Source organism: Ranitomeya imitator, chromosome 2 (genome assembly GCF_032444005.1).
Source record: "Ranitomeya imitator isolate aRanImi1 chromosome 2, aRanImi1.pri, whole genome shotgun sequence".
In the NCBI taxonomy this organism is placed as follows: Eukaryota; Metazoa; Chordata; class Amphibia; order Anura; family Dendrobatidae; genus Ranitomeya; species Ranitomeya imitator.
This window is the reverse complement of record NC_091283.1, coordinates 280,008,035-280,029,871: the sequence shown is the minus strand read 5'-3', so window position 1 is coordinate 280,029,871 and position 21,837 is coordinate 280,008,035. Positions and strand designations below refer to the sequence as shown.

Genomic DNA, 21,837 nt, shown 5'->3' with positions numbered 1-21,837 from the left:
AGTGCAGTAATGCAGTATGCTTGGTGATGCAAGGCTTGCATGGAACTACTCATCCATGCCATGCTCATACAGAAACCCATGTCAGGATATTCTTGATGCAATTTTTGTTTTTATTTGAAACTCTGTAATTATTGAGTCAGCAGAGCTTTGGTGACATTTTTACACTGTGCACCTCAGCACTTCCGTGACTACTGTTCTGTAACTGTATGTTGTCCAACATTTGGTGGCCAAGTTATCATGGTTGATAAAAGCTCCACTTTTCAAAAATACAACTTACAGATGATTAATGAATAAATTTCACAAACTGACTTTTTACAATGGTGGCAACCAACTACAGGACTGTATACAAAGTAGTTTCTTGAAATTCAACACAATGTACCACTTTTATTGACAACTGCAGTCAGCATTATTCAACCCCTTCATGACACTTGTGCTTAGTAGAGAATCTTATTGCTGTTATGATCTTCTGCAAACACGATGCACAGCCAGATAGCAGACATCTGGCAACATTCCTGAGGAGTCTTTGACCAGTTCTCATACGCATTGATTGGCCTTCAGGTTTTCGAATACTCTTGGGTTCCTTAGTCATATAGTTTTAAAGTTGAAAGAAGACACAAATCCCTTGAATTAAACCTATAGGCCTAGGGTTTACATGTAGAGGAAGGAAAAATCATCAGGGAGATGCAAATTGCACCATATTAGGAGAAAAATAAAATCCAAACTACAAATACAGCAAACAGAGTTAGTTCCTCGTGTCAAGGTCCAATCATAATAATAATAATAATTTTTATTTATATAGCGCCAACATATTCCGCAGCGCTTTACAAATTATAGAGGGGACTTGTACAGACAATAGACATTACAGCATAACAGAAATACAGTTCAAAACAGATACCAGGAGGAATGAGGGCCCTGCTCGCAAGCTTACAAACTATGAGGAAAAGGGGAGACACGAGAGGTGGATGGTAACAATTGCTTTAGTTATTCGGACCGGCCATAGTGTAAGGCTCGGGTGTTCATGTAAAGCTGCATGAACCAGTTAACTGCCTAAGTATGTAGCAGTACAGACACAGAGGGCTATTAACTGCATAAAGTGAATGAGAACATGATGCGAGGAACCTGATTTTTTTTTTTTATATAAATAGGCCACACAGGGATCGTTAGGTTAATGCATTGAGGCGGTAGGCCAGTCATAGGTTCTAGTAAACATAAGCTATAATGTTACACTTTTCCACTGCCTTCTTCATAGCGAAAGAATCTTCCTGGACTTTTTCTGAAACCAAGTGTTGTTAGATTTTGAATTATGCTTGGGATCATTGTATTGTTTAGAAGGCCAAAATCAAAATTCAGTTTGGTATAGAAAACACTGTTTGTACTGCCTTAATATTAAAAGGAGTTTCCTGGTTTTGAAAAACCCCTGGCAGTAGTTTGTTTGAAAAAATCCTTGTCCCAGGGCTGAGTCTCTACCATTGCTCCCAGTTTCTGTTAATGTCTGCCGCCTTGACGTGATATTGACAGCTTACCACGAGAAAGAGGGGCAAGATCACATCATCTGGTCACGCGAAATCCGGCACTGATTAGAACTGTTTCACCATCTTATGGAGCTGTCCATTCTGAATTGCCTCAGCTGTTGAGTGTTGGCCTCTCCCCTCTGGTTTATAAGCTCACCACTGGCATTTGGGAGATGTCAGAGATAGTTCTACTTCCTAGTTAGGTGTTAGAAAAGAAATTCAGTGTTTGGAGAGTTGCTCAGGAGATTGTTGTGTAGAGCTGGTTTGTACGTTTATCCTGATCTCATATTTGGCCTCTCCTACATATCCCTCCCCTATGTCCACTCTGTTAATTTTAGAGTACTTTTGCAGTTTTCTTTCAATACAGTCTGTCTACCCTTGTCTGTCCATGTGGATAGTGTCATCCTACAACACTTGAGCCTTACACCTTCCTGTGTGGGGGAGTAGGAACATAGCAAGGTACATGACCCCGGTGTATCCATTTTCCAGAGTAGTCTGGGGGACAGGGATAGACTAGGGTGCCCCTTAGTTCAAGGGATCAGATAAGTCACTCTGCTTCAGTTGATGGCTCGAGCCGCGGACCTCACTGATTATTAGCAGCTCTGTTGACGTGACATCAGCTCTGGAGATAATAACGGACTCAGGGTGCAATGTTAAAGATTCAGAGGTGGCTCCCTTCAAATAATTAGTTGCAAGAGCGTATCCAAGTATAGAATACACGGCTCTATTGAATAACACAATCGAATGTTTGGAAGCGGTCTGTACTCCATTGGACACATAGTGAGTACAAAGGAACCATTAATGTTACATAGGTTGAAAAAAGACCTAGGTCCATCAAGTTCAACATTTCTGAAAGGTAGTCCTGGTATTAGAGGCTGAAATAGATTTACCTCTTCCTTTTTCCCTCCCCTTATGTGTCAGTGTCTGGTCTTGTCATTGTCAAGGTATAATGCCTGCTGCAGGATAAGGGTTCTTCAGTGTTGAGTTCATTTTCTGTTATTGATAGATTACCACGTCAAACTAAGATGTAATGTTTCAGAATAAGAAGAAGGGGAGGTGGGGGCGGAGTTCCGGCCGCGCATGCGGGGTCGGAAAAAGCGGTCCGTCGGCAGCAAAAAACGTTACATTCAACGTTTTTTGCTCCCGGCAGTCCGCCACAACACGGCGCAACCGTCGCACGACGGTTGCGACGTGTGTCAATATGTCGCAATGAGTCGGTAATGTTACTCTATGGGGCAAAAACGCATTCTGCAAACAACTTTGCAGGATGCGTTTTTTCCCCTAAACGACGCATTGCGACGTATTAAAAAAAACGCTAGTGTGAAAGTAGCCTAAAGAAAACTCTTTTTTACGGATTCGGTGAAGCTGGACATTCTCTTCTTTTTTAGACTTTATACCCCTGGACACAGTGGGTCCGGGCTCCTGAAGTTTGGTTTATGCATCACGGGTAAGCCGGCTTATATTTCTTCTTTCAATGTTTCAGAATACTTTGAGTATTTTCTATTTCTTTATGTTGTCTTTCGGTAACTTTAGATTTGAAAAATTAAATAAAACACAATTATAAAAAAAAAAATATTCAGAGGTGGACCGGGGAGGGCAAGTAAAGCTCAGTTTGTTGATTTTTAAAACAAAGTGCTTGGAGTACAGAGGTTTTCTGAAACATTTTATCCCCTTTTGCCTGAATTCCTGGCATAATACATAGCTACATAGTACAGATGCTGTATAGGAGATAACAGAAGAGTAGAAATCCCATGTTGAAATTTGGCATCCTCTTAATCTCAATCACCTGCGGAATAATGTTATTTTATCACAAAACCAATGAGAACATTGTTTCTTTTTTCCACTTTTTGCCTTTTTAGTTTATTTCTTTTTACATTTGCACACGATAGTACATGAATTGTTATCATCATCATTCACTGAAGAGCATTCCCTTACTTTTGATGACATATCATTTTGATGTTAACTTATATATTTGGTATAATCCATGTATTAAATTTAAGTTTTTTTAAAAAAAAATGTCTACCACCCAGTGTGCGCTAATTGAGGGTTATAAAGTGGTGATGTGTTGGTAAAATATTTTGAACATACAGAAAATAATTATGACTTAGCTTGTATGTGAGTTTTTTTGATGTTCAAAAAGACTTGATCTCCTATTAAAACATTTCTCACATTCTGGGCATGAATATGGTTTCTCTCCTGTATGACTTCTTTGATGTCTAACGAGATCTACTTTACCCCTGTAACATTTCCCACATTCTGAGCATGAATATGGCTTCTCCCCTGTGTGGCTTCTCTGATGTATAACAAAGGCTGATTTATGGCTAAAGCACTTTCCACATTCTGAACATGAAAATGGTTTCTCCCCCGTGTGAATTCTCTGATGTATTGCAAGAGTTGATTTCTGTTTAAAACATTTTCCGCAATCCAAACATGAATGTGGCTTCTCCCCTGTGTGAGTTTTTTGATGTTCAACAAGATTTGATCTTCGATTAAAACATTTTCCACATTCTGGGCATGAAAATGGTTTCTCCCCTGTGTGACTTCTTTGATGTTTAATTACATCAAATTTAGCCTTAAAGCATTTCCCACATTCCGAGCATGAAAAGGGCTTCTCTTCTGTATGGGTTCTCTGATGTGTAACAAGATTAGATTTGTGGTTAAAGCATTTCCCACACACAGGGCATAAAAATGGTTTCTCTCCTGTGTGAATTCTCTGATGTGTAACAAGATCTGATTTCCGTTTAAAAGATACCCCACATTCTGAACATGAAACTGAAAAGGGCTTCTTCCTTGTGTGAATTCGATGATGTCTAATAAGATCTGATTTCTGGTTGAAAAGTTTTCCACACTCTGAGCATGAAAATGGCTTCTCCCCAGTGTGAATTCTTTGATGTACAGCAAGAGTTGACTTCCATGTAAAACATTTTCCACAATCTAAACATGAATATGGCTTCTCCCCTGTATGAATTCTTTGATGCTCAAGCAGATTTGATTTCCGATTAAAATTTTTCCCACATTCTGAACATGAGTATGGCTTCTCCCCTGTGTGAATTCTCTGATGTATAGCAAGATCTGATTTATAGTTAAAATATTTCCAGCATTGTGAACATGAAAAAGGCTTCTCCCCTGTGGAAGCTCTTTGCTCTTTACCACCACTTCTGTAACTTTTACTTTGCTTAACATTCTTTGATAGATCTGAAGATAGCATCTGTTGCCCAAATGATAAGTCAATGCTGTGAAGGGCTGAGGGTACATCTGAAACAATGACATGCTCCTCATATATATCTGGTGTGATAGCATGATCTTCTGATTTACAATCTGAGGATATCAGATAGTCCTCCGAGTTTCTGTTAAAGAAACCTGCCAAGAATAAAATAAATTTATTTGCAATAAAATAAGTTATTTTATGTTGTTAAAGGGAACCTGTCACCCCAAAATCACGGGTGAGGTAAGCCAACCGGCATCAGAACAAAGTACTGCAGTGCGCAGGCGCCGGAAAGGTCAGAGAGGCCTGGCGCCTGCGCACTGCAGTACTTTGCTCTGCCCTCAACAGGGCAGACAAAGTACGCCTGCGCCGGAGCTGAAGATCAGAAGAGGATGTCTTGGAATGAAGATGGGAGGCGCCGCAGCGGACCAGAGACACCCATCCGACCGGACCAGCAGCGGGATCGCCCCTGGGTGAGTATAATCTAACGTCTTTTTCTCCTCTTTCAGGTAACATTGGGGGCTTATCTACAGCATTACAGAATTCTGTAGATAAGCCCCTGATGCCGGTGGGCTTACCTCACCCGCGATTTTCGGGGTGACAGGTTCCCTTTAAGGCTATTGTCATTTTATAACATTTCTATTTAAAATAGCAAAATTAAGTAATTGACTAAACCTGTGATGGGAAAAAAAGATCTCAATTTCTCAATTGAGCAAGAATGGGTAGACAATGATATTAGGACACCAGGCGGTTTTCTAGCAGTTTTCCGCTTTCATTAGGGACACCTAAATACACTTTAGCACAGTGCTGACCACAGGGGAGAAACACAATGGTAAGAAACAGATACCTTGGCATTAAAGGGGTAGTCTAAACTTGAAAAATGGGCAAAGAAAATAATAATGACTTGAGGGTGGGGTACAAAAAGTGATAATGAACTGAGAGTGTGTGTGTGTGTGTGTGTGTGTGTGTGTGTGTGTGTGTGTGTGTGTGTGTGTGTGTGTGTGTGTGTGTGTGTGTGTGTGTGTGTGTGTGGGGGGGGGGGGGTTTAGCTGCTAATTAATTTATACATTTATTAGGTGGGGAAAATGGCTATTTATAGTTGGGGGGCACAGTGAAGGATTACAATTTATATTTGGAATGGTGGGTTGTATAATAACTAATTATATATTAACCCCTTTCTGACATATGATGTAATAATACGCACGTCGGACTCTCCATGCTTGTTGCAGGCTCTGGCGCTGAGCCCACACCTTTCTGGGCACATGACAACTGATCGATACAGCTGACATGTGCCCGCAACAGCCACGAATGGAATCGCGATCCACCCACGGCTGTTAACTAATTAAGTGTCGCTGTCAATCTCTGACAGCAGCATTTAACTTGCGCTTACAGGAAGCGCGTCACTAATCCCGCCCATCGGTGACCCCGTCACATAGTCGCGGGTCACCGATGAGTCAGCATGACAACCAAAGGTCTGCTGCAGACCTCTGTAGTTGTCATTGCCAGATTGCTATAAGCGCCACCCCGTGGTTGGCGCACAAATCAAGTGAGCATTTTTGCTACACACAGGCGATCTGATAATCGTCTGTGTGTAGCAGAGGTGATCAAAGTACTGCAGCTCCCATGGAGACTATTGAAGCATGCAAAAAAAAAAAAAGATTTAAAAATATCTATCTATACACACACGTTTTGCGCCATTCACAATAATTAAAAAACCTAAAAATTAAATAAATATACACATATTTGGTATCGTCGAGTTCAGAATTGCCCGATCTATCAATATAAAAAAAAAGAATGAATCCAATAACTAAAACAGCAAAACAAGAAAAAAAATTCAAAATGCCAGAATTAGGTTTTTGGGTCGCTGCTACATTTTCATAAAATGCAATAACAGGCAATCAAAACATTGTATATACACCACAATTGTATAAAAAAAAAAACCTTCAGCTCAGCAAGCAAAAAATTAGCCCTCACCAGCCCCAGATCACGAAAAATGGAGATGCTACAGGTCTAGGAAAATGGCACAATTTTTTAATAAACTTTGAAAAAAGTCTGTATTCAGCTGCAAAGTTTAGAAGTTGAGGAAAAAAGTGGGGAATGTGCTCTGGAATTGGTGCTCTAGGTAACTGTATGTTATTTTCTACAGAGACGAGGCCTGGCTGGAAGAAGCGATTTGCGGTCTGTGCTGGTTGAAGAAAAGCAAAGATGAAAGACTTCAACTAGAGGCGTCACCGGAGAGTCAGTGTATATCTGTACACTGACAAGATACACTGTATACTGCGTACAGAGCCCCTGTGTATAACATCACTGATGATCCCTGTATTACTTATACACTATATACAGAGTTCCTGTGTATAAAGTCACTGGCGATCTCTGTATTACCTGTACAATGACACTATATACAGAGTTCATGTGCATAAAGTCACTGGTGATCACTATATTCTCTGTATATAGTGTCAGTGTACAGGTCTCATTTGAATAATGTCACTGGTGATCACTGTATTACCTGTACACTATATACAGAGCTTCTGTGTATAATGTCCCTGGTGATCACTGCATTACCTGCACACTATATACAGAGCTCCTGTGTATAAAGTCACTGGCGATCTCTGTATTTCCTATACATATACTATATACAGAGTTCATGTGCATAAAGTCACTGGTGATCTCTGTATTACCTGTACACTGACAATATATACAGACTTCATGTGCATAAAGTCACTGGTGATCACTGTATTCTCTGTATATAGTGTCAGTGTACAGGTCTCCTTTGAATAATGTCACTGGTGGTCACTGTATTACCTGTACACTATATACAGTGCTCCTGTGTATAAATTCACTGGTGATCTCTGTATTAACTGAACTCTGGTGACATTATACACAGTAGCTCCTTATATAGTGTCAGTGATCGCTATATTATCTGTACAGACACTATATACAGAGCTCCCTTGTATAATGTCACTGGTGATCCCTGTATTATCTGTACACTATATACAGAGCTCCTATGTATAATGTCACTGGTGATCACTATTATTCTATATACTATAGAATTGTAGTATCCGGTCACTATTTGATGGTAATATGTGGTTTGGGCATTACATGATGGTATTTATTCCTTGTATGTGGCATTATTCAGTTATTATGTGATGGTAATATGTGATCTGGTTATGGTGTGGCTGTATTTATTCCTTGTATGTGGCATTATTCCGTCACTATGTGGTGGTAATATGTGATCTGGTCATGGTTTGGCAGTATTTGCTCCTTGTATGTGGATCATTCAGTCACTATGTGGTGGTAATATGTGGTATGACCATGGTGTGATAGTATTTGTCCCTTTTATGTTGTATCATTAGTCATTTTAAAAAATGTATTTGACACATCCTAAAGAAAAATAAATACAAATATACCTAAACAGAGTATTAGATATTTTAAGAAATGTTTACATAGGTTAGAGTAGAGTAAGGCCCAGGCAAAAGAGTTTACCTTGTCGTGGTGGCTGCTTAAAAAAATCTTTTGGCCAAAACAAAAGCTGCTGGCTATTTATGTGGTATGGTGTTCGATAGGAACTGTTAATGTGTAATTGGTGAGGACATGGTGGAGCCCCGAAATTCCTGGTGGCAGCTCTGAATGACCGCCCAACCTGGTGTTCACAGGAGATTCACCATGACAGGCACAGGGTCTTCTGCAGACCTCTAGCTGTCTTGACAACCTATGGGCACCCCCTGAACATGTGACAGGGCGCTGATGGGCAGGATTTGTGACACGCTCCTGGCTGGCATATCTAGGATTTAGTTGGTTAACAGCTATGGGTTGAGCTCCGATAGGGAAAGACATGGGTTCAGCACCGGAGCCCACATCAGAGTTAGGGACACGGCTGATGACGTAAATATAAATGAAAATAAATGGAAAACTGCTTTTGAAAACCATAAATATACAGCTAAAAATGTAACATAAACTGTATTAGCTGGTGACTGAGAAGAATCTGTGACTTCTCTGTATTTAGTGGTCACTACTCACCTATGTAGTCATAAGTAGGAATCTCATTTTTACACCACTCTTCACCCCACACATATGTCTCTGTAGTATGGGTCAGATCTTCACCCTAAAACAGATATTGTAGAAGTCACAGACAGACGGAGAAGTCACATCTATGATCAATTCTTATCCTGCCATCTCCACCGTTCTCATTACACAAGTATAAAACATATAATACTGGTGGATAAAACAAGACTGAGCACAAGACCTCCACAGCCGTCTACACATCATAGGGGAGATCTCATGACACCTTCTCTCCATCTACCTGATAATCCTGAGGAAGATGGGGATCTTCAGGCTTACAATCCTGTGGAAGAAGAGGAGGATGAGGACATCTCTCTGTTGTTGTCCTCTTACTGGATAGATCTGTAAGAAAAGCATACAAGGACTGAATTCATTCTTTATATACAGATAATTATAGGGCGTGTGTATTTAGTCCTGTCTATTACCTGGTGATGTGAGGGGCTGGGGAACCTCCATCATGACGTCCTTGTACAGATCTTTGTGTCCTTCTAAATACTCCCACTCCTCCATGGAGAAATAGACAGCGACATCCTGACACCTTATAGGAACCTGACACATACAATGATACCATCATTCCCCGATCCCTTCATAGCGTTACTGTATAATGTCCCAGCATTCTCACCTCTCCAGTCAGCAGCTCAACCATCTTGTAGGCGAGCTCTAGGATCTTCTGGTCAATGATGTCCTCATGTATCAGGGGGTGAGGTGGAGGCCCTGTGATTGGGCTCAGGGGTCTTCCCCATCCCTCAGACACAGGGTCCTGGCAGCGTTCACTAGAGGTCTTCTTCACTACTGTGTAATCCTGGATATGGAGAGACACATTAATAAATCTCAGTACAGACATTTCCAGAGTCCTCACCTCTCCAGTTCTGTCCATCTGTTATTTCCATAGATAAGAATGATGTAATGTGACGTCATCAGAATCTCTCACCTCTCCAGTAATCCGGAAGAGGATCTCTAGGGTGAGGTGTAATATTCTCTCCGCCAACTTGTCCCTGTCCATATCCATCATTGAAGAGTAAATTGGGAAAACTGTGCAGCAGATATCAACTAAGATCTTAGTAAGAACCTGAATGAATTGAAAGAATACTTAAAATTACTAGATTTATAATACCAGTGCAAAGCAAAAATCTGGTAGATGCGTACACGAAACGCGTGTCAGAGGGATCTTGTGTGCATCTGATCTATTTTTTTTATAGCTGGTAATCTTTATATGGGGACTTATTTCAATAAAGATTACATGCAGTATGTTGGTTTATCCAGAATCACTTTATAGCAAAGAAACATTGTATTTATTTAATATAAGTGGTTTGTTACTGAGTATATTCATACCAAAATTTTTTTAAATAATTAATATGAAATACATTGCTATAAAGTCGTTCCAGATAAAGCAAAACATATTGTATGTAATCCATACTGAAATAAGTCCACAAATAAATATTACCAGCTATCAAGAATAATGGTCAGATGCACACAAGATCCCTCTGACGCGTGTTTCATGGAACCTTCTTCCTTGAGGGGTACCCAGAATGTTTTGATTTATCTGGGATGACTTTATAGCAATGCATCTCATATTAATTATTTAATATAAGTGGTTTGTTATTGTGCATATTTATACACAAAAAAAGTGTTTTATGAACTTGCACTTTATACACTGCTCAAACAAATAAAGGAAACACACAACAGAATATAACTCCAAGTAAATCAAACTTCTGTGAAATCAAACTGTCCACTTAGGAAGCAACACTGTTTGACAATAAATTTCACATGCTGTTGTGCAAATTGAATAGAAAACAGATGGAAATTATTGGCAATAATCAAGACACACTCAATAAAGGAGTGGTTCTGCAGGTGGGGACCAGAGACCACATCTCAGTACCAATGCTTTCTGGCTGATGTTTTGGTCACTTTTGAATGTTGGTTGTGCTTTCACACTCGTGGTAGCATGAGACGGACTCTACAACCCACACAATGACTCTGGTAGTGCAGCTCATCCAGGATGGCACATCAATGCGAGCTGTGGCAAGAAGGTTTGCTGTGTCTGTCAGTGTAGTGTCCAGAGGCTGAAGGCGCTACCAGGACGCAGGCCAGTACCCCAGGAAATGTGGAGGGGGCCGCAGGGGTGGCAACAACCCAGCAGAAGGACCGCTACCTCAGCCTTTGTGCAAGGAGGAACAGGAGGAGCACTGCCAGAGCACTGCAAAATTACCTCCAGCAGACCACAAATGTGCATGCGTCTGCACAAACGGTTAGAAACCGTCTCCATGAGGATGGTCTGAGTGCCCGACGTCCACAGATGGGGGTTGTGCTCACATCCAAATATCATGCAGGACGGTTGGCATTTGCCACAGAACACATGATTGGCAAATTCGCCACTGGCGCCCTGTGCTCTTCACAGTTGAAAGCAGGTTCACACTCAGCACATGTGACAGAGTCTGGAGACACCATGGAGAGTGATCTGCTGTCTACCACTTCCATCAGCATGACCCGTTTGGCAGAGGGTCAGTAATGGTGTGGGGTGGCATTTCTTTGGAGGACCGCACAGCCCTCCATGTGCTTGACAGAGGTAGCCTGACTGATTAGGTACCGAGATGAGATCCTCAGACCCCTTGTGAGACCATATGCTGGTGCCCTGGGTTCCTCTTAATGCAGGCCAATGCCAGACCTCATGTGGCTGGAGTGTGTCAGCAGTTCCGGCAAGATGAAGGAATTGAAGCTATGGACTGGCCCTCCCGTTCCTCAGACCTAAATCCGATTGAACACATCTGGGACATCATGTCTCGCACCATCCACCAATGTCACGTTGCACCACAGACTGTCCAGGAGTTGGCGGATGCTTTAGTCCAGGTCTGGGAGGAGATCCCTCAGGAGACCATCTGCCGCCTTATTAGGCCGGCCTCACACTAGCGTGTTTTACGGACATAAGAGGTGCTGAAAATACGGATTGCATACGGTACAATGATTCTCTATGCCCCAGCTCCTATCAGCCATATTTTACTGATTCGTATTATATGGTCTTCTACAGCCGTAGAAAAACATAGCATGCTGCATTTGTCACCATACTGCGCAAAAAATACGCCAATGAAAGTCTATGTGGGCCAGAAAAATACGGATTACACACGGACCAACAGTGTGACTTGTGAGCAATATGCAGCGGTATTCTATAGAAAAGCCGACAATTCAGTGCGGTGTATAGTAAAATCACACTGACAGGTTAGAATAGAATAGCTAAGATAAATGTCTACACAGAGTATAGGGGTGTGTATATATATATATATATATATATATATATACACATATACATAATTGTCTAAGGGGTACATCTGTCTGTCCTTCTGTCACGGTTATTCGTTCGCTGATTGGTCTCGGCAGCTGCCTGTCATGGCTGCCGCGACCAATCAGCGACGGCCACAGTCCGATTAGTCCATCCCCTACTCCCCTGCACTCACTGCCTGCCGCCCGCTCCGTAATCCCCTCCACTCACACAGGGTTAATAGCAGCGGTAACGGCCCGCGGTGTAACACACCCCGTTACCGCTGCTATTAACCCTGTGTGTCCCCAACTATTTACTATTGATGCTGCCTATGCAGCATCAATAGTAAAAATACGTCATGTTAAAAATAATAATAAAAAAAAAAAACCTGCTATACTCACCCTCCGCCGCCTTTCTAGCTCCTCGCCACGCTCTCGGGACCGCTCCATTGCAAGCGGCAGCTTCCGGTCCCGTCCCAGGGCTGGTGTGCGACAAGGACCTGCCGTGACGTCACGGTCATGTGACCGCGACGTCATCATAGGTCCTGCTCACACCAGCCCTGGGACCGCAAGCTGCCGCTTGCAATGGAGCGGGCAAAGGCGGCGGATGGTAAGTATAGCAGGACTTCAACGGCCTATAGGTGAGTATATGTTTTTTTTTTTTTTAAAGTCTCTATACTACGTGGCTCTGCTATATACTACGTGACTGTGCAATATACTCCGTCGCTGGGCAATATACTACGTGGCTGGGCAATATACTACGTGGCTGGGCAATATACTACGTGGCTGGGCAATAAACTATGTGGCTGGGCAATATACTACGTGGCTCTGCTATATACTATGTGGCTGGGCAATATACTACGTAACTGGGCAATATACCATACTACGTGAGCTGTGCTATATACCATGTGGCTGGGCAATATACTACGTGGCTGGGCAATATACTACGTCACTGGGCAATATACTACGTAGGCTGTGCAATATACTACGTCGCTGTCCAATATACTACCACCCCAGAAAAGGCACATCTGGAAGATGCGCCTATTCTGGCACTTGGCCACTCTCTTCCCACTCCCCTGTAGTGGTGGGATATGGGGTAATGAAGGGTTAATGTCACCTTGCTATTGTAAGGGGACATTAAGCCAGATTAATAATGGAGAGGCGTCAGTTATGACACCTATCCATTATTAATCCAATAGTATGAAATGGTTAAAAAAACACACACACACATTATTACAAAGTATTTTAATGAAATAAAAACACAGGTTGTTGTAATATTTTATTATACTGGTAATCCACCTGAAGACCCTTGTCACCTGAAACAAATGTAAACAAAACAAACAACAATATTCCATACCGACGATCAGTCTCGTCCCATGCTGTAAATCCATCTGAAAGGGTTAACTAATTTTACAAGCAGAAGCCTGCTAATGCAGCATACTCTGCCTGTAAAAACCCAGCGAATGAATGGAATGTAGGTGCATGACCTGTAGTTACCTCGAGTTGCGGTGATGCGCCCTGTCCTGGATGTCCTCATATGAACTCGAGCCTGGGAAAATATTCTGAAAAGTTCTGAGGCTCGAGTTCATATGAGGTCATCCAGCAGAGGGTGCATCACCGCAACTGAAGGTAACTACAGGTCATTGACCTACTTTCCATTCATTCCCCGGGGTTTTACAGGCAGAAGCACAGCTGCATTAGCAGAGCTTCGGCTTGTAAAATTAGTTAACCCCTTCAGATGGATTTACAGCGTGGGATGAGACTGATCATCCGAAGGTATGGGATATTGTTGTTTTTTTATTCTACCTTTTTTTTAAAGAACGAGGGTCTTCAGGTGGATTACCAGTATAATAAAATATTACAAAAACCTGTGTATTTATTTCATTAAAATACTTTGTAATAATGTGTGTGTGTTTTTTAACCATTTCATACTATTGGATTAATAATGGATAGGTGTCATAGTGGACGCCTCTCCATTATTAATCTGGCTTAATGTCCCCTTACAATAGCAAGGTGATATTAACCCTTCATTACCCCATATCCCACCACTACAGGGGAGTGGGAAGAGAGTGGCCAAGTGCCAGAATAGGCGCATCTTCCAGATGTGCCTTTTCTGGGGTGGTAGTATATTGGACAGCGACGTAGTATATTGCACAGCCTAAGTAGTATATTGCCCAGTGACGTAGTATATTGCCCAGCAACATAGTATATTGCCCAGCCACGTAGTATATTGCCCAGCCACAGGGGAGTGGGAAGAGAGTGGCCAAGTGCCAGAATAGGCGCATCTTCCAGATGTGCCTTTTCTGGGGTGGCTGGGGGCAGATGTTTTTAGCCAGGGGGGAGCCAATAACCATGGACCCTCTCCAGGCTATTAATATCTGCCCTCAGTCACTGGCTTTACCATTCTGGCGGAGAAAATTGCGCGGGAACCCACACCAATTTTTTTCGCGATTTAACCCTTTAATTTAATAGCTAGAGCGCCCAAATTTTGCACACACACTACTAACATTAGTAGTGTGGAATATGACAAAAAAAGGGATAGGAGACGGTTCACTGTATGTAAACCATGTCTCATATCATGTCGGGTTTGAGAAGGAGATAGGAAAAGCTGGCATCAAAGCAAACGGTGGCCACTTTGAAGAACCTAGAATATAAGACATAATTTCAGCTGTTTCACACTTTTCTGTTAAGTATATAATTCCACATGTGTTAATTCATAGTTTTGATGCCTTCAGTGTGAATGTACAATTTTCATAGTCATGAAAATACAGAAAAATCTTTAACTGAGAAGGTGTGTCCATACTTTTGGTCTGTACTAATATATATATATATATATATATATATATATATATATATATTATTGTCTAAGGTCCACTTCCATCTGTTTGTCTGTCACGGAAATCCCGTGTCGCTGATTGGTCACTGACGGGCGGCCGCGACCAATCAGCCACAGGCTTAGTTCGGCCGCGAATTGGCCCCTCCCTACTCTCCTCCAGTCAGCGCCCCCTCCCTACTCCCCTCCAGTCAGTGCCAGTGTGTCGCCCCATCCCGGACCAACTTTTTACTATTCATGCTGCCTATGCAGCATCAATAAAAAAAAAAAGATATAATGTTAAAAATAATTAAAAAAATTATAAAATTGTGCTAAGCTCACCTTCTGGCGTCCACCGAAGCAGTCCCGCTCTTCGCGATGCGGCCAGCAGCTTCCGTTCCCAGTGATGCATTGCGAAATTCCCAGGTGACTTAGCGGTCTCATCTGGGTAATTTCGCAATGCATCACTGGGAATGGAAGCTGCCGGCCGCATCGCGAAGAGAGGGACAGCTTCGGTGGACGCCAGAAGGTGAGTATATAACTATTTTTTATTTTCATTCTTTTTTTTTAACAGTGATATGGTGCCCACACTGCTATATACTACGTGGGCTGTTATATACTATGTGGACTGTGTTATATACTGCTTGGGCTGTGCTATATACTGCGTGGACTGTGCTATATACTACATGGCTGTCTGTGTTATATACTATGTGGCTGTGTTATATACTACGTGGCTGTGCTATATGCTACGTAGCTGCAATGTACTACATGGTTGTGCTATATACTACGTGGGCTGTGTTATATACTACGTGGCTGCTATGTACTACGTGGGCTGTGTTATATACTACATGACTGCTATATACTACGTGGCTGCTATGTACTATGTGGCTGCTATGTACTACGTGGCAGTTCTATATACTATGTGGGCTGTGTAATATACTAAGTAGCTGTGCTATATACTACGTAGGCTGTTATATACTACGTGGCTGTGCTATATACTACGTGAGCTGTGCTATATACTACGTGGCTGTGCTATATCCTACGCCCCGAGCCCCCGACATCCAGTGCCCCCAACCCCCGAAATCCTGCGACTAATCAGCGACAGGCGCAGTCCGGCCATGAATTGGCGTGAGATTTAAACCACGCTTCGCTGATGGGTCGCGCCCGGCCGGCCGTGACCATTCAGTGATATTGGCGCGGGATTTAAACACCGCTTCTTTGATTGGTCGTGCCCGGCCAGCAGCGACCAATCAGCAACAGGCGCAGTCTGGCCGCGAATATATATATATTCAATTCACCTCCCTTTCGCTCCATTCAAAAAATAAAAACAAAACAAACAAACACATATTTACATATTTGCTATCGCCGCGTTCAATAATCGCTTGATCTATCAATATAAAAAAAGAATTAACCCTGTCGCTAAACGGCGTAACAAGAAAAAAAAGCCAGAATTACATTTTTTTGGTCATCGCAACATTGCATTAAAATGCAATAACGAGCTATCAAAAGATCGTATCTGTACCAAAATTGCATAATTAAAAAAACAGTCCACACAAAATAATGGAGCCTCTCCACCCGCAGAGCCGCACTCCAGATAGAGAATAATGGAGCCTCCAGCACCGACCTCCACCCGCAGAGCCGCACTCCACATAGAGAATAATGGAGCCTCCAGCACCAACCTTCACCCGCAGAGCCGCACTCCACATAGAGAATAATGGAGCCTCCAGCACCGACCTCCACCCGCAGAGCCGCACTCCACATAGAGAATAATGGAGCCTCCAGCACCGACCTTCACCCGCAGAGCCGCACTCCACATAGAGAATAATGGAGCCTCCAGCACCGACCTCCACCCACAGAGCCGTACTCCACATAGAGAATAATGGAGCCTCCAGCACCGACCTCCACCCGCAGAGCCACACTCCACATAGAGAATAATGGAGCCTCCAGCACCGACCTCCACCCGCAGAGCCGCACTCCACATAGAGAATAATGGAGCCTCCAGCACCGACCTCCACCCGCAGAGCCGCACTCCACATAGAGAATAATGGAGCTTCCAGTACCGACCTCCACCCGCAGAGCCGCACTCCACATAGAGAATAATGGAGCCTACAGCACCGACCTCCACCCGCAGAGCCGCACTCCACATAGAGAATAATGGGGCCTCCAGCACCGACCTCCACCCGCAGAGCCGCACTCCACATAGAGAACAATGGAGCCTCCAGCACCGACCTCCACCCGCAGAGCCGCACTCCACATAGAGAACAATGGAACCTCAAGCACCGACCTCCACCCGCAGAGCCGCACTCCACATAGAGAATAATGGAGCCTCCAGCACCGACCTCCACCCGCAGAGCGGCACTCCACATAGAGAATAATGGGGCCTCCAGCACCGACCTCCACCCGCAGAGCCACCCTCCACATAGAGAATAATGGCGCCTCCAGCACCGACCTCCACCCGCAGAGCCGCACTCCACATAGAGAATAATGGAGCCTCCAGCACCGACCTCCACCCGCAGAGCCGCAGTCCACATAGAGAATAATGGAGCCTCCAGCACCGACCTCCACCCGCAGAGCCGCACTGCACATAGAGAATAATGGAGCCTCCAGCACCGACCTCCACCCGCAGAGCCGCACTCCACATAGAGAATAATGGAGCCTCCAGCACCAACCTCCACCCGCAGAGCCGCACTCCACATAGAGAATAATGGAGCCTCCAGCACCAACCTCCACCCGCAGAGCCGCACTCCATGTAAATAATAATGGAGCCTCCAGCACCTACCTCCACCCGCAGAGCCGCACTCCACATATATGGCTGCTCTGTGCGCACAGGACCTGTGATGAAGTCACAGGAGGGGAGGAGTCAGGGGTCACATGATCAGGGGCTTCAGTGTATGCAGGACTCTGCTGTGCTGGTTGTCATGGTGCTGGATGAGGGGAAGTTTCTGTGTGGGGTCAGGAGGGGTCTACAGTGTGGATGCAGCAGAGCCGTGTGTGTATGAGGTGTACGGAGCAGAGTCGCGTGTGTACGAGGTGGACGGAGCTGAGCCGCATGTGTAGGAGGCTTATGGAGCAGAGCCGTGTGTGTATGAGGTGTATGGAGCAGAGCCGCGTGTGTACGAGGTGGACGGAGCTGAGCCGCATGTGTAGGAGGCTTATGGAGCAGAGCCGTGTGTGTATGAGGTGTACGGAGCAGAGCTGCGTGCTTATGAGGTAAACCCGTGACAGCCTCCCATGTAAGAGTGACTGTCATAGAAGACTGGACTGATTGTCAGATCATGGCAACATGAACCAAATTATTCATCTCTAGCTAATATGTGTTTTTATGATGTTCACTAACGAACTTTAGTCCACAGACTATTTTAAGTTTGCAGCCAGTCACTTTTTGCTGGGGATTTCTTCTCAGAGTTGGAGTCCACAGACATTTATCAACTATCCTGTGCAAAATTGCTAAATGTCTATTGTGCGCAGCCCATTGAACCTCTTGCTGCACCTTAATACAACTATTAGAGATGAATGAACGTCCTGGGGTAAGGTTATCGGAGCATGCTCGGGTGCTAGCCAAGTGACTTCAGCGTGCTAAAAAATATATCTTATTCCCCGGCGCTTGCATGGTTTGACAGTTGCAATAAACAGGCTATCCAGTATGTTTCCCAGCACCACCCTGTCTTCCACATGGTCCAGTCTCACTAGCCAAAACTGTGGATCACATAATCGTCACCCCATGAACCTCCTTCCTCCCACCATGACAAGTCCCAGGAGACAAGTGATCCCAAACGCAGACATTTCAAGGAGCGCTTTACATTTCCATTTATTGATTCTCGCCTCTCACCCTGCACGTTTCAAGAGGAATATGAGATCATCGTATTTAGTGATGCCCAAATATTTGAGCAGCCATGGTCTGTAGAAGACTGACAGTGGAGAACCGCAATTAGTCTCTCAAGACGTAGATGATGATGAGACACAGTTGCCAACAAGTGATGTTAGGTCAACAAGTCAGGAGGAGGACCGGGATGCGGAAGTGCAAGATGAGGTGGTGAACGATGAAGTCACTGACCCAGCCTGGAAAGTGCAGAGGTGGATGGATCAGCAGCACTGCATAAGGCAGGCAGAGGCACTGGAGTGGCCAGAGGGAGATGGCGGGCAACTGTTTCCCAGAGTACTTACAAGTGGCAACTTCCCAAGCCATGGGTTAGGTGTTCTAGGTTAGTCTGGTGCTTCTTTAAAGAAAGCGAGGACGATAACCACCACCAGCATGCTCAGGCACGTCCTCAAAGCAGCTATGTGGGCCAAATGCATTAGTACACAGTGTATGTAGGTGACACCACTGCCTCTTCCCCTGTGTTACCTGCTTTCATTCACTTATCCAGAACGCTGCCGTGATTCTTCCCGCCATGCACTTATTGTTGCACATTCGCAAGCACTATCAGCAACAATGTCCAATTCCTTTTCCCAGCACAGTGTTCAGCAGTCCCTACTCCAGGCCTTGAAATGGAATAGAATGTACAGTCATGGCCAGAAGTTTTGAGAATGACACCAAAATTATATTTTCACATGATCTGCTGCCCTCTGGTTTTTATTAGTGTTTGTCTGATGTTTATATCACATACAGAAATATAATTGCAATCATATTATGAGTACCAATAGGTTATATTGACAGTTAGAATGAGTTAATGCAGCAAGTCAATATTTGCAGTGTTGACCCTTCTTCTTCAAGACCTCTGCAATTCTCCCTGGCATGCTCTCAATCAACTTCTGGACCAAATCCTGACTGATAGCAGTCCATTCTTGCATAATCAATGCTTGCATTTTGCCAGAATTTGTTGGTTTTTGTTTGTCCACCCGTCTCTTGATGATTGACCACAAGTTCTCAATGGGATTAAGATCTGGGGAGTTTCCAGGCCATGGACCCAAAATCTCTGTTTTGTTCCATGAGCCATTTAGTTATCACCTTTGCTTTATGGCAAGGTGCTCCATCATGCTGGAAAAGGCATGGTTGGGCGCCAAACTGCTCTTGGACGGTTGGGAGAAGTTGCTCTTGGAGAACATACTGGTACCATTCTTTATTCATGGCTGTGTTTTTAGGCAAGACTGTGAGTGAGCCAATTCCCTTGGCTGAGAAGCAACCCCACACATGAATGGTTTCAGGATGCTTTACAGTTGGCATGAGACAAGACTGGTGGTATCGCTCACCTCTTCTTCTCCGAATAAGCTGTTTTCCAGATGTCCCAAACAATCGAAAAGGGGATTCATCAGAGAAAATGACTTTGCCCCAGTCCTCAGCAGTCCACTCCCTGTTCCTTTTGCAGAATATCAGTCGGTCCTTGATGTTTTTTCTGGAGAGATGTGACTTCTTTGATGCCCTCCTTGAAACCAGGCCTTGCTCAAAGAGTCTCCGCCTCACAGTGCGTGCAGAAGCACTCACACCAACCTGCTGCCATTCCTGAGCAAGCTCGGCACTGCTGGTAGTCCGATCCCGCAGCTGAAACAGTTTTAAGATACGGTCCTGGCACTTGCTGGTCTTTCTTGGGCACCCTGGTGCCTTTTTGACAACAATGGAAGCTCTCTCCTTGAAGTTCTTGATGATGCGATAGATTGTTGACTGAGGTGCAATCTTTGTAGCTGTGATACTCTTCCCTGTTAGGCCATTTTTGTGCAGTGCAATGATGGCTGCACGTGTTTCTTTAGAGATAACCATGGTTAACTGAAGAGAAACAATAATACCAAGCACCAGCCTCCTTTTAAAGTGTCCAGTGATGTCAGTCTTACTTATTCATGACTAATTAATCGCCAGCCCTGTCCTCATCAACACCCACACCTGTGTTAATGGATCAATCACTAAAACGATGTTAGCTGCTCCTTTTAAGGCAGGACTGCAATGATGTTGAAATGTGTTTTGGGGGTTAAAGTTCATTTTCTAGGCAAATATTGACTTTGTAAGTACAGTAATTGCTGTTAAGCTGATCACTCTGACATTCAGGAGTATATGCAAATTGCCATTAGAAAAAATGAAGCAGTAGACTTTGGAAAAATTAATATTTGTCTCATTCTCAAAACTTTTGGCCATGACTGTACACAGCCACCCACTCACAAGCTCAAACACTAAACTGTCACATTGTCAAACTGCTTGCACTGGAAATGTTGCCGTTTAGGCTTGTGGATGTAAGAAGTCCTTACTGAGAGCTGGAAGAGTCAGGAAAAATATGTAGACAATCCTCTTATCAAGCTGAGACTGAAGTGTATTCGGAGATTTCAAAGCAGAACTGTTTCATAGAAGTTAGAGAAATAAAGCATGCAGGCACAAACGGGTCTAGACAGGCAGAGTAATGCTGGGATGTCTGGTAATGGTTTGGCCCCAAATTATATCATAGGTGCCCTTTTATACATGATACAGACAAAGAAAGTACATTGCCACAAGAGGGCACATACACGATAACCTCATATTACAGATATAGGCATATATTCAATACTCAACATCGAAGCATGCAACAGTTAAATATAATGACGTTAAAGCTTTTTGTACCCCAAACTTTGTTAGAACTCATTAATCTCAATGTTTCTTTTTCCTGTTGTCATTAATCTAATCACAGCTTTTAGGCTAATCCCATAAATCCGTACATTTTGACAACTGTACAAGTCTGTTTTCCACTATCACTACCACAAATACACTTATTTGCCATTTTTCTAGTTTTGTTATCAGCTCATCAGCCTGCCGCTGATGCAATTAACCTGTGTGTAATGTCCGCTACACCTACTAATGGCTATGATCTCATTGTACTTCTCTAATCTGCCTGGAGCTTTCCAAAGAACATCTTATTAGCTTTTTTTAGAGGCTGAATCAGTTGGTTCCTAACTTTGCACAAGATGGCTGCCTAGTTCATCATGGCTGCTCAGTATGCTATAGCTGACCATTCTCTTACATTGGGGTTCACCGTGGATTTTGATCTCATAGAAGTGTCCGACACACAAGCCCTTTCTTGGTGCACTATCTGCAACATGAT

At 43.6% G+C, this 21,837-nt stretch overlaps 2 protein-coding genes across 2 annotated transcripts in view; both read right to left on the bottom strand.

The window, feature by feature from the left end:
• Positions 1-420: 420 nt before the first annotated feature.
• LOC138663166 (zinc finger protein 271-like) overlaps positions 421-21,837 on the bottom strand; it is an 82,458-nt gene continuing 61,041 nt past the window's right edge. Inside the window, exon 7 of the mRNA XM_069749315.1 lies at positions 421-4,571. Within this exon, the coding sequence (XP_069605416.1) occupies positions 3,616-4,571 (956 nt within the window). The 3' untranslated portion in view covers positions 421-3,615. The remainder of the gene's footprint in view (positions 4,572-21,837) is intronic.
• On the bottom strand, positions 8,520-21,834 carry LOC138667863 (gastrula zinc finger protein XlCGF53.1-like). The gene is made up of 7 exons (XM_069755944.1): positions 21,757-21,834; positions 9,707-9,844; positions 9,398-9,577; positions 9,201-9,324; positions 9,017-9,117; positions 8,734-8,818; positions 8,520-8,590 (listed from the first exon to the last, which is right to left on the bottom strand). The coding sequence occupies exons 1-7, from the start codon at positions 21,832-21,834 to the stop codon at positions 8,520-8,522; spliced, it is 777 nt and encodes a 258-aa protein (XP_069612045.1).